This window comes from Anser cygnoides, chromosome 1, assembly GCF_040182565.1.
Source record: "Anser cygnoides isolate HZ-2024a breed goose chromosome 1, Taihu_goose_T2T_genome, whole genome shotgun sequence".
NCBI classification, from domain to species: Eukaryota; Metazoa; Chordata; class Aves; order Anseriformes; family Anatidae; genus Anser; species Anser cygnoides.
In genome coordinates this window covers 133,728,164-133,740,174 of record NC_089873.1, presented here as the reverse complement: position 1 = coordinate 133,740,174, position 12,011 = coordinate 133,728,164, and the positions used below count along the sequence as shown (strand labels likewise).

The 12,011-nt window shown below is 42.0% G+C and overlaps 1 protein-coding gene across 4 annotated transcripts; it reads left to right on the top strand.

The window, feature by feature from the left end:
* The first annotated feature begins 213 nt into the window (after nucleotides 1-213).
* Nucleotides 214-10,582, top strand: CLDN34 (claudin 34). 4 transcript variants are annotated; one of them, XM_066982258.1, is made up of 7 exons: nucleotides 214-233; nucleotides 343-472; nucleotides 1,582-1,714; nucleotides 2,346-2,468; nucleotides 2,572-2,720; nucleotides 7,961-8,096; nucleotides 9,396-10,582. In XM_066982258.1, exon 7 carries the CDS (start codon nucleotides 9,442-9,444, stop codon nucleotides 10,084-10,086), a length of 645 nt encoding a protein of 214 aa, XP_066838359.1. In that variant the 5' UTR covers nucleotides 214-233; nucleotides 343-472; nucleotides 1,582-1,714; nucleotides 2,346-2,468; nucleotides 2,572-2,720; nucleotides 7,961-8,096; nucleotides 9,396-9,441; the 3' UTR covers nucleotides 10,087-10,582. The 4 variants fall into 4 exon arrangements, with proteins under 4 accessions (XP_066838359.1, XP_066838377.1, XP_013046956.1 ...); XM_066982276.1 differs by having other exon boundaries at nucleotides 7,961-8,100; XM_013191502.3 differs by lacking the exon at nucleotides 214-233 and having other exon boundaries at nucleotides 317-472.
* Nucleotides 10,583-12,011: the final 1,429 nt, after the last annotated feature.

The window sequence follows — 12,011 nt, the reverse complement described above, 5'->3', positions numbered from 1 at the left end:
CAGAGCAGTGCTTACACCAGGCCAAGGACTTTTCAGCTCCTCGCTCTGTCCTGCCAGCGAGCAGGCTAGGGGTGCAGCAGGAGCTGGGAGGGGACAGACCCAGGACAGCTGACCCAAACTGGCCAAAGGGGTATTCCATACCATCTGACGTCATGCTAAACAATATATAGGGGTGGCTGGCCGGGGTGGGGGGCCGGCTGCTCGGGGGTAGGCTGGGCATCGGTCAGCGGGTGGTGAGCAATTGCGTTGTGCATCACTTGTTTCGTACACATTATTATTATTACTATACATATTATTATCTTATTTTCTGTCCTAATAAACTGTCTCTATCTCAACCCACAGGCTTCAGTTTTCTCATTTCTCTCCCCCATCCCAGAAAGGGAGGGGGGAGGGTGAGCGAACGGCTGTGTGGTGTGTAGCTGCCCGCCAGGTTAAACCACAACAAGAAGTAACGTTTGTCTTGAAACAAAAAGTGAGAAAATACTCGTATCTGAATCTCCAAGCTGTTTATGGGTCTCTGTCTGCTGCTTATTTGGTACCATTTGTTCAACAATGTATGTTGCAAAGCATCTTGATTTCAGACTTTTTTTTTTAAAATGTGGCAAATGAAAGGAAAAATAACTTAAAACAAATATTTCCTGTTCTGTGGTATTTAGCAATGAAACTGTAAACCACAGAAAGGACTGGGCCTGATCTAAAGGTCTTTGAAGTCAGCAGAAATATTCCCACTGATTTCAATGCGCCTTGGCCAACAGGAGGAAGAAAGCAAATGCTTTCTGCCTGAAAAACTATTAACCACTGGTGTTCAAAGAACAATAAAGTCTCATGTGTAAAATGTGTTCTCTTAAATAGGGTAGTCAGAAACTTTATTTAATTTCCATCTGCTTCCTCATAATTTGCCACTAATGCACTAAAAAGGAATAACATGTCTACAGAAGTCATAATCAAGTACTGAGAAAAGACATTTTATACTCTCATTTGCTGCTTCCATTCTGTTTTGTGTGTACTGTATTTCTCACTGGTGAAATGAAGTTTATGTTGCTGGTTATTTTACCACAGGCTAAGTGCTGTAGGTTTCCAGTTGACTTACACTTCATTGCACTGCTGGCAGTTGCCAAATATATCACAATTATAATTTTTAGGTACAGTTTAATCTTTAAACACCACAATGGGCTTTTGGGACTGAGAAGATCTATGTGAGAGATGCAGAATTTTGGGGGCAAAGAAAAGTTGTGCTGGGAGTAATGTAGGGGTTGTCGCTCCCATAGCCTGGTTAGGCAAACAGGCTGTGTGCAACATCTTCATATGTAAAATCAGCAATAGGTTTCCCTGCAGATTTTGTCTCACACCATTATTAAATCCAAAGAAAAGAATCTATCCCCCAGCTGCCTACTGCCCAAGGATATTGTCCTTCTGAATCAACAGACCCATCATAATGTCAAAAAGCCGTACTCAAGTCGAATACATGCCAACAAGCCCATGAGGGTCTAGGTGTGTCCGAGCTTGTTGGCATGCAACAGCAAAGCCAGTAGCAGAGCATGCCTGTGCAACAAAACACCACCATCTAGCTGTCATCCACAGAGGAGATCCCAGCCCCATGAGCTGCACAAGAGAGGACTGTGTTTCCATAGCCCCTGGAGTTACCTGCACGTGGAACCAGTGAATCTCCATCAGCTGGAAGATACAGCAGGAGAGGAGAGGAACTGCATTAAAGGTGATGAGAATTGAAGATACAGCTTAATGACACTTTGCATCCTTCTTTGGTGGTGGTAACAACCAGTCATGGTGCTAATTACAGATGAGAAGAATTTTTCAGTGAGGGTTTCCTTTTACAGGATACTTCTCCTGTGAAATAAACTTCCTCGTCTTTCAACACCAGCCCAGGAAATGTCCTCCTGCTGCAGGAGCGAGCACATCTTTTAGAGAGTAGCATAATTTATTCTTTGGTTCAAAGAGGAGAAACCAGAAGGCAGTTAAGAACTCTCCTGCCATTTATAAGAAGCATTATTTAGATTCATGGGAAAACCTCAGAGGAAGGCAAATACAAATATGCATAATAATAGTAATAATAATAATAATAATAATTTTAAAGAGCATCTAAGGCACCAAGTGTGGTACAATTTACATTGAAGTACAGGTACAGTCAACCACAACCCAGCAAGAGAACTGTTCAGCTTGAGTTTATTCTTGGAAACCCTCCTCCTTCTCCCCTATATTTCTCCCCACTGCAGAGCTGCACTATTTTTTTTTTTTTTTGTATAAATACAGGAGGAAAACTCTAACAAAGATGAAAGTGTTGTGAAATCACTGTTTTCTTTTTCAAATGAAAATTCTGTGTCCTTCAGTCTGTCAGGCCGGGACATCATGGTGGACTCAGGCTGGAAAATCATGTAATCTCAAGAGCAGTATTTCTGAAAGGGCGTCTTACATAAAACTGAATTTTGCATGTGAGTTACCTATATACTTTGGTAAGTGTTTTAGAGCAATTAGAAAAAATGGCATATGGTAAAGCTTACATATTTTTATAATATGTTAATGATTAACTGACTCTCTAATTCTTTGTTGACTTAGTGGGAGAGTGACAAGGAACTGTGAGGTACCTGTTTGGTAGCGCAACAAGTCAGAAAATTTGCACGGGCATTTTTTTCCACCTCCTTTCTGGAACTTGCTTCATCCAGCTGACTGCTTCAAAGCCTTAGGCAACTCTCAGACTCACAGAAGTAAGTCTCCTCTTTATTTATATGACTTATTTTATGAAGTGCTGATAGAGAACAGATGGAGAGAGATTTAAATATTTATTTGTTTCCTCTAAAGAATGTTTTCCCAATTGGGAATTGAAGAATTAAGTTTTCGAGCATTAAATCATAGGAATATTGCTAAGAAGAGACCTTCTTAATTACTCCACTGTTTTCGTTGCTGTTGTTTTTTTAACTTCCTTTTTCCTGCAAGACTTAGATTGAACTAAGGCTTTGGTTAGTAAGCCATGTCCTGTACAGACCAATAAAGCTGCATCTAGACTATAAAGCTTTAGGGAAGCAGGATTTGACTGTTAATTTCAAAATGCACGTGGTGCCTGGCAATGTCTAAAGCTAAAATATTTGCTTAAACATGAGAAAAACTGAAATAAATGAACTCCTGCTTACACAAGCTGGAAAAAAACAACTTTGTGCATATTTTATATCGGAAGAGTTTATCGTGCACTTTCTTTTCAAGGTGGTTACAATGTGCATCAGAATTCCTAAAGCAGAACAGTCGTTCAATGGGCAGATGTGCTGCAGCCAGGAAGCAAGGATAGACAAGCACTGTCTATCATTTTAAATACATATATCTATTATATTTATATGCTTATTCCTTTGTAAGCAATAGCACAGCTACAATAAAGCCCACTAAAATAAAAACTGTAGCAACAGAAGAGCAAAGGATGATTCTTCCTGCCTGCTTTGGAAAACTCTCCTTTCAACCACCCACCCCATGCCTACAAAGAAAGCCTCACGCTCGAGCTGCCGCCTGAAGGCTGTGTGCTCGCCCATTCCCCATTTGTGGGCAGTTCCCCAAGCACCGTAGGTGCTGGGAGCGTTCACTCCCCCTGACCGTGTGCCTGTGCAGCACCTGGGCTGACGTTCTGGGTGTTCCCAGTTTCCCCCATTTCTCCCGCAGACATCATCCGTTCCTATTCTTTTGGGACGACTCCTCCTGGGCAACTTCCTCCCATGCCCCGGGCTCATGATCAGTGCCCTGATCCTCCTGGTCTGTCAGGGACCTGGATGTGGTCACCCCTGTCACGCTCCCGACCTTGTGGCTGTGCTTCCTCTGTGCCAGCCACTCCGAGTAGGCAGGCTTTGGGGTCTCCCTCTCCTTTATGAAGCCCCCCAGCAGGATCCCATCTCAGCACAGCTGTCTTGTTCTTCGAACAGTTGTCACTCCTGACATGTCCCTCAGCTGTGCCACCTAGGCTTTAAACGGAGCTCCTTTCAAGCCTCGAGGCAGAGGAAAAACAGTCTGTAAAAACTATGACAATACGGGGTCAGCTGGGTCCCGGTTCAAGCCTACTGCCATCACACTCCATATGCCCCTGCAACATTTCCTCATTTAACTTTGAGCTTAAGATGGGATCAACCACAGAAAAGTAAATTCGCAAGGAGTATGTAGGAATTATCGGTTTCACTTCATCCTGCCATCAAAGCAAATCAAACGAAATCTTTCCCTGAAATGGGCAAAGAACTTTTACACAGCTAGATTTCAATGTGGAACAGAAGAGAAGAGTTTCTGCAGTTTGCTTATTTTAAAGAATGAAGAGAAAGGGGAGGCAGCAGGGTTCGTAACACTGGATGTGGACATTTGGGAGGAAGGGGGCGCATAAGGTGTTTTAAATCTGGAGATACTCCACAATGGCTTTTAAGACTTTATGCCCTCCTAATTTGTCTTTTCTAATTGAAAATGGGCGTATTAGGGGTACACCAGGAGAACCTAACCACCAGACATCAGGGTTCAAGACCTCTCATCAAGGAGACTGCTGCTGGAGGTCCCGGCGCAATGCCAGGCAGGTGCCAGTCTCCACAGGTGCCCTGCTACATGGCAAACTTCCTCAGAGCTGCCCAAAAAAGCTAGTGCCATCTGGCCCTCACCCCATCATGTGAAATGATGCATTTAAAGACAAGTCTTGGGGGCGATCTCAGGGATGGGGGCACTCTCTTATGCCACCCTACACACTGAGCCCCCGGCACAGGCCCTGAGCCCATGAGGGGATCTGAGACCCAGTAACCCAAAAGGCCCAATTACATTGAAAGGCACTAATTAAAAAAGTATGATAGCTAATGTCTGCTTTTTTAAAAATTATTATTATTTTTATTTTCCTCATTCACCTGCAGGATATTTTACATCTTTTTTAGAAAGCAGATCTGAAACCCAGCTGATGCATACAGACCGCTGAATGTAATTAAAATAGATTTTCACAGGGACCAGAATTAACTAAGTGAAATGCATGTAGGTGTCGTCTAGGTTTCACTGCTCTGAGAACTGAGAACACAGTCACAGCCTTGTGCCACTAGCGATTACTGGAAATACAAGAAGTGTAGACAAAATATGAAGTGCAGCTTCATCTGTTTGCTCCCGCTGCTGTGGCCATCAGGAGATGGGACCGTGGCCACAAAGAGAGGACCTTTACCTCTTAGATTGCAGCGTGCCATTTCGTTCTTTTTAAAGGCAAGCCTGAAGCACAGATGACCCCAAAAGCTCTGTGAAGCCATTTGGGAGTTGAGGGAGCATTTTGTCTCCATTTTTCTCCTAGAAGCAAGCCTGTAGCTGTAAGAAAATCACCACAGCTCCCTGGCATTCTCACCTGTTCCTTGTAATGAGGAGTGGGAAAGCCATGTCTCATAGTGTCCCTGAAATATAGGGGCCCAACACAATTTTCACAAACTCACTGTGTACTGTTCGATTTAAATAAAAATCAGCAGTAAAGATGAAAGGATCCTTCAAGTCTTTATATTTGGATTAATTAACTAACATGTACCCCCTTTTCATTAGCTTCTGTCTTCCCTGTGCAAATTTCCATTGAATGCTATCAAGTGTGCATTTTGCTTTTACTCAGTAGGGTATTTGGTTAAAAATATATCCATGAATGAAATACCTTGCAAATATTGTAAGATATTAAGATGCATTGAGAGAGAAAACGATAGCAAGGCACTACCAGGAGCCTGGTAACTGTTGTTTCTAGACTTTTGAAAGAATGGCCCCAGAAGTTGCTGGAGTGCCTGCTGGATTGGGCTGACGCTATTTTAAATGATAATGTTGATGTAAAGAAACACCGGGAGATGGAACTGAGCCACATCTTTGCACAGTTCTCTTGCTTCTTTGGGTGAAAAGGGTCTTCAGTGCCACCTTTTGCCCACTGGCATACGTGCCACGTACACCTACCTGGCTCCTCCTGGCCTCCCGGGCTTTGCAGTCAACCTTCATCCCAGGAAATATCTGGCGTGTAAACTCCACATGCTGGCATCCGCAGCTCCGAGCGAGCTTCCAAATCAAGATGTGCTTGTCGGTAAAGCCAACTGATTATTCAGACGACCTCCCGTCACTGCCCGAATATGAGTTCATTTGCCTTAGGAGATTTTGGGTAGTGCTCCTGTTACATCACTGTGTTATTCAGATCATATAGGTAATCTTACTATGCTAACTGAATTAATTCCAAACATTTATATAATTACCAAAGCATGAAATCAGCCAACAGATGACGCCACCGCCACCCCTTTCGGCCTCTCGCCCGGGCTGTCCTGGAGCAACCGCGGCTGGAGGCGGCCTCTGCTGGCGGCTCCGGGCTGTGCTCGGGACCTGCGGGCAAAAATCCGCCTCGGCCAGAGCACCGCAATTTTGGAAGGGCTCACCTCGAAAGTCCGCAAAAAAATGAGCTCGTCTCGCTTCCAGGAGCCCGTTGGGGGCTTCCGAAGAGGGATGAGCAAAGGCAGGGCGAGCCCGAAGCGTAGTGCCGGGGTGGGTCACGCACACAGCCACGCTCCACGACCTCGAGGCTGAACACTGGGTGGTTTGGCAAATGTAAAATACTGAATCGGCGTTGAAGGATAAGCTTGGAAATGCCTCCTCTAAGGCAGTGCGCAGGCTCCTGATTTGTGTAAGAAACGTGATACTAAATATGCCCTTGTCCGAAGCCTGCCCTTAAAATCAGTGCTTCTGGCAAGTGCTGCGTGCCCACTGTAAGCTGAAGATTACAGTAAAACCTATGGTGCTTTTATTAATACTCACTCCAATAGAGACAGGAAACAGAAAATAGATCATTGTGTTTGATTTTGATGTGTTTTGTATGTCAGGCAACTTCCTTGCCAACTTGACATCTCATTCATTATTTTCTTGCTAATCTTAATACAAACAATGATGACTATAGGCCTCTCTCTGGTTTTTCAAAACAGGCAAGTACAAAAACTGTAATTCAACTTCATGATCGATCTCTAAAGTACTTCTTTACCTCTTTTCCACACAGATTTTTCTCTAAGTCAGTGCTACCAGGTTAGATCAAATAAGCTCCAGTGGGGAGGGTACAGAAAGTAAGCCAACATAAGCAACTTCTTGTGTTTCTAGACATTTGGTACCTCATCTAAACATGGGACCTCCAACTTTGTTATCTGTCTAATTTCTATTGTTTACAAGATTTTTGTGTAAGCGTCGAATTCTTCCATTCTATGTGTTCGCTTGTTCTGTATTTTTGGTGAATATCACAGTGGAAAAAAAAAAACAAACCTTTTTCCCATTTTTGATTTTTAAATTTTAATTCTGGAAACCATTCCAAGTAATATAGCATGTGAAAGTTTGACAGAGGGATCAGAAATTATGGACACAATCATCTTGTTTAATTCTGTGAGAAGACAAGTGGACAAATTCAACCCATAAATATATATACTGACATCATACTCTTAATAGCTGTCAGTGATACCGAGCAGCATGATTGCATGTCTTTTATGACCTTGATATCAATCAATTGATTAAATGGGTGTTTATAATGAATAGGAAAAGTCTTACAGAAATATGGGCTCTGCCCGAAATGCTATTTTAATATGGTTCAGATCTGGCCTCTATGCATTCAACTGATTTAAACAGAAGCAGAGGGAAGTCAACACAGAAATATTTTGATTGCTCGTTTCTTTTGAGTAAGAAGAATCAACTGAGAGGTACTGAAACTACACTATTTTAATGTGGAAATGTGAAAGAAAAAAAAAACCTTCCTAATTTCATGTGAGGGCTACCATACTGTGGCTGTTAACAACTGTCAATTTATATATATATATATATATAATCACTCTGCAAATAACACAGCAGATTGAGAAAGCATTTATAAACAAGTTTCATTTTAAGTAGATACAAACATAGGAGGATATTCTGGAGCAATTTCCTCCATACCAGAAAAGATTAAATGTACATTTGCAATAATGGAAAATAATATGTCCCACAGGAAACCAGTCCTATTGAAAATACATACATGAACTGGGAGACCAAAATGACAAAATTGAAGATTTTGCTGTGTGTGGCTGGTGTCAAAAACCACTCTGTTCCATCCTCTTATCACTGGCATCAGCTTCAGGACTGAAGTAAGTAAGTAGTGTGTACTGGTATGAGGAGATGGAAAGTTTGCTTAAGCCCATGTTGTTATAGAGATATTGTCTATTTAGGATTTCCACAGATGGATTTTTGCAACTAGATTGTATCACTACTTGTATTTGTTAGTTTAAGATAAGATAAGTAAATAGAAAAGTTGTTTTAATAACAAAACTTAGTTGCAGACCCATCTCCTTGTTACTGGAGTGAACTTGGTACAGTATTTCCTCCATCTTGAATGCACTGGAAGCAGGAAAAAGGTATTTTAGATAACTCATGGAATACAAAGGTCCCTACAGCCTTTCAGGTCTACATAATACATTCAAAGTCACTTCTCTGCTGACAAGTCTCTGCTATAGCTATTCAGAAGGCTTTATTAAAGATGTGGGAAATTAAGAGGGCATTTTCATTAAAAAGGCACCCTTAACTTGCACTAAGGCTGTAGAGTAAGCAAACAAACCTAGAGCCTTTTGTTAAGTGAAATGACGTCTTTTCCACCACAGCCTAAGGATGATTTGGGCTGGAGAAGCCAGGTAGGTTATGAAAAAGCGTGACTTGGGAAGGAAAAATGCTGCAGAAATCTCGGTTAATGTCTGAGGGTGGGAAAGTGATGGCTGCACACCCAGGCTCCAGCCCCTGCACGGAGCACTACACTTCTGATTCACTCCAGTGTTTCTGATAAAGCACTCATGGCTGAATAAGCTAAAAATGGTCAAAGTTCAGTTGTTGTTATTAGACTCAGTGGCCTGGGTTTGCTCATGCCTCTGAACTGTGGCATTTTCTAATGTTGGTCCCAGCGGCCCTAGGAAATGGCAGCAGAAAAGCAGAAAGTGGTTCAAGCAGGGCTGCTGTGCAGGAAGCACAGCTGCCAGAGAAGACACACATGGCTTCTGCAACTGCTTCATGGCATCTCACAGTACAGGATCCCAAGGATTTTGTCAGATTTACCTTCTACTAGCCAGTACACCCAGGGCTATTGGTTGTATGCAGTGCATATGAGGGCCTTTGGAACATAACTGTTAACTTGGAAAAAGATGTGAGTTTTCCTTTTGTGGATGTAAAATAGAGGTTGTGATGGGAGCTTATCAGAGACCCTTTCCTCTCCTTGCGATACAGTGAAATATATGGAATTAAAGCCTAGATATTATTTATCTATGGGCATTATGCTTCAACACTTTGCTAGAGTTAGGGAAAAGTGGCTGCCAGCCTCCCTCCACACATGTACTCCCTCCTGCCTCCTGCAAATGCACTTATTCACACAATCCGTAACTTTATGCTATGTTTCTTTGCAGTACCCATCTCTCTTTGCATGTCTGTGACAGAACAGACCTCCAAACAATGAGCTCCCTGACCAGCACCTCGCACCTCCAGCTGGCTGCCTTTGCTTTGGGTACAATAGGCTGGATCCTGTGCACCATTTCCATGGGACTTGTGGAGTGGAGAGTTTGGCATGTGGACAACACCACCGTTATCTCCTCTGGCATTGCGTGGGTGGGGATTTGGAAAGTCTGCTTCATCAGTTATCTTCACGTCTCATCTGGCTATAAAGAACAGTTCTGTCATAAATTCAGTGGCTATGACTCCTTCATCCCCCATGAAATTTATGTTGCCCAGGGTCTCCTGCTGATCGCCATGGTCATGGGTTTGCTGGGACTGACAGCCACAGTATTTGCTCTGAGAAATATTTATATGGGAATCAGCCACAAAACTCTCATCACCCATTTCTTCCTGCTGGGTGGCTTCTTCTACATATTTGCTGGTCTGTGTGTCCTGGTTCCAGTGAGCTGGAACTTCTATTCCATAGCACACAACCAGAGCATCGCTTTTCCTCCCTCTTACTACATGCCCTCCAGCCCCACGGCACAGGAAGTCGGTGCTGCCATTCCCATTGGGATCATAGCTGTCATCTTGCTGCTGCTGAGTGGGACTTTTTCTCTCTCCTACAGATTTCCTATAACCACAAACACAGTCTTGAAATCCTGATGGGATAAATCCCCCCATGCTCTTTCAGAACAAGAGCATAGTCAAAAGATAAGTATGTCAGCACAAGTGATTTTATAGTCAAGGAACTACAGAATTTAATTGTAGCCTACAGTAGCTACCATAATTTGTTATATAAACCAGCTGAACTACCATTCTGATTGTCACATATGACCAGAGGTTCATCTCTGAGATTACTGCTGAAAAGCAGCAACTGTGATTATTAAGTTTTATCAGTTGCCTTCTTTTGTATATACAAACTTTGTTGATTAACTTATTTGTATGTGTGTGTATGTGTGTGTCAGGTATTTACTATGTTCAAAGAGCTGACTCTGAATTAACTGTCCTGTTAGAAACACATGGAATGACACGTGTTTTACTGTGAACTTGTTTCCTTGTTGGTACTAAAGTATTTTGTCCATTATTAAATGACATCTTTAGTGAAGTGCATTTTGTGACAAGTTGAGACTTTTAATACAAACGATTTGAGTGTATCAAACAGTTGTGTCAAATGAGTCTTTGCTGAATTGTCTTACAAAGCTCTTGCAAGTCTCTCTTCTTGCTCTAGGGCACGTAAAGAGCTGTGTCTTTAATGCTTCTGTTTTTCTTCCAAGCTATTTGCATTTTATGTTGCAACATGTTTGCCTGTGGGCAAGGTGCGCTCTTAGTTCCTCACCTGGGCAGAGCCAAAAAGTCTGCAAGCATATGCTTCTTCATCAGACACTTCACTGAATCCAAAGGTGTTGCAAAAGATGGAAACTTCTTCTACAAGTTATTACAAAACTGCTGCCAAAATCAGTGCTCTTAGTAGTTGGGAATATTCAGTACAACTTTCCGAGTATGATTCATCTAACCTGATGCAGACATCTGTACCTAAATCAGTCACTTTAGTCTTTGTTTATAGTCAGTGCAAAGAAAAAGACAGTCTAGACAGAAAAAGACATCTATCCAAAATAGATGCCTAGAGTAGCTGGAAGATGACATGCTCCCTAAAAAATCTGTTTCTTTTAATTCATTGTAATGACTGTAATAACTACAGTTGCTAACTCATGTGTACACAACCAAACTTCACGTAGGAGGAAGGGAGAGAGGCCCCAAACACATCAATAAAGGAAACAAACAAACGAACAAAAATAAAAAGGTTGGGAGGGATGAGCAGACAGTGCTGACAATCCGATGATTACTGAAAACAGGTTCCAGAAAAAGTGATTGCGGTTTCAAAGAAATGCAACAAGAATCTAAGCAATTTATTTTTACTGTTTTAATTATCCATTTTCTCATGGATTCAGAGAAAAAAATGAAAATAAAATTTAAAAATAAAATAAAATAACCTTGTACATAACAGTAAAATATAAAATGCTGGCAAGACAGTTCATATTGCTTGTGGTTGTTACTCATGGTGAGTACTTTTGCTGTCTTTAAATTCTGGAGACAAAGAATGAGAAGCAACTCAACCTTTTGCAATTCTCTCCTCTTCTTACTTTTAGGGAGAAGGTAACTGTCCAAGTTCTTAAACCATCAGCAGCTCCTCTGTCTACTGCTTGCTTTCTCCCCGGATCCTGGTTAATATTGCTTGTTTTTGTCCCACCAAGACTGCTCTTACTTGTTCATTTCTGCCTTAAGTTTCATCCCAAATGAACCTATTAGAAACACACAGATATAAGGAATTTAGTCCTTTATTACTACCTCATCTTGTTAGAGCATTCCATTCTTATTCTCTACATCTTCCACACAGTCTTGTCTTTGCTCTACTGACTTCCTATACAGAATTCCTACAGCACGTTCATTCCCTCTCTGGTCTTCCCATCTTTTCTGAAATGGTAGCCTATCTCACCATTTGGAATTGATGAGATGCAGTTGTTTATCTTTGGGCTGTTTGCAGTGCCGCAAAGCACTTTCAAATGGTGCTTCAATGAAGGTGCATGATT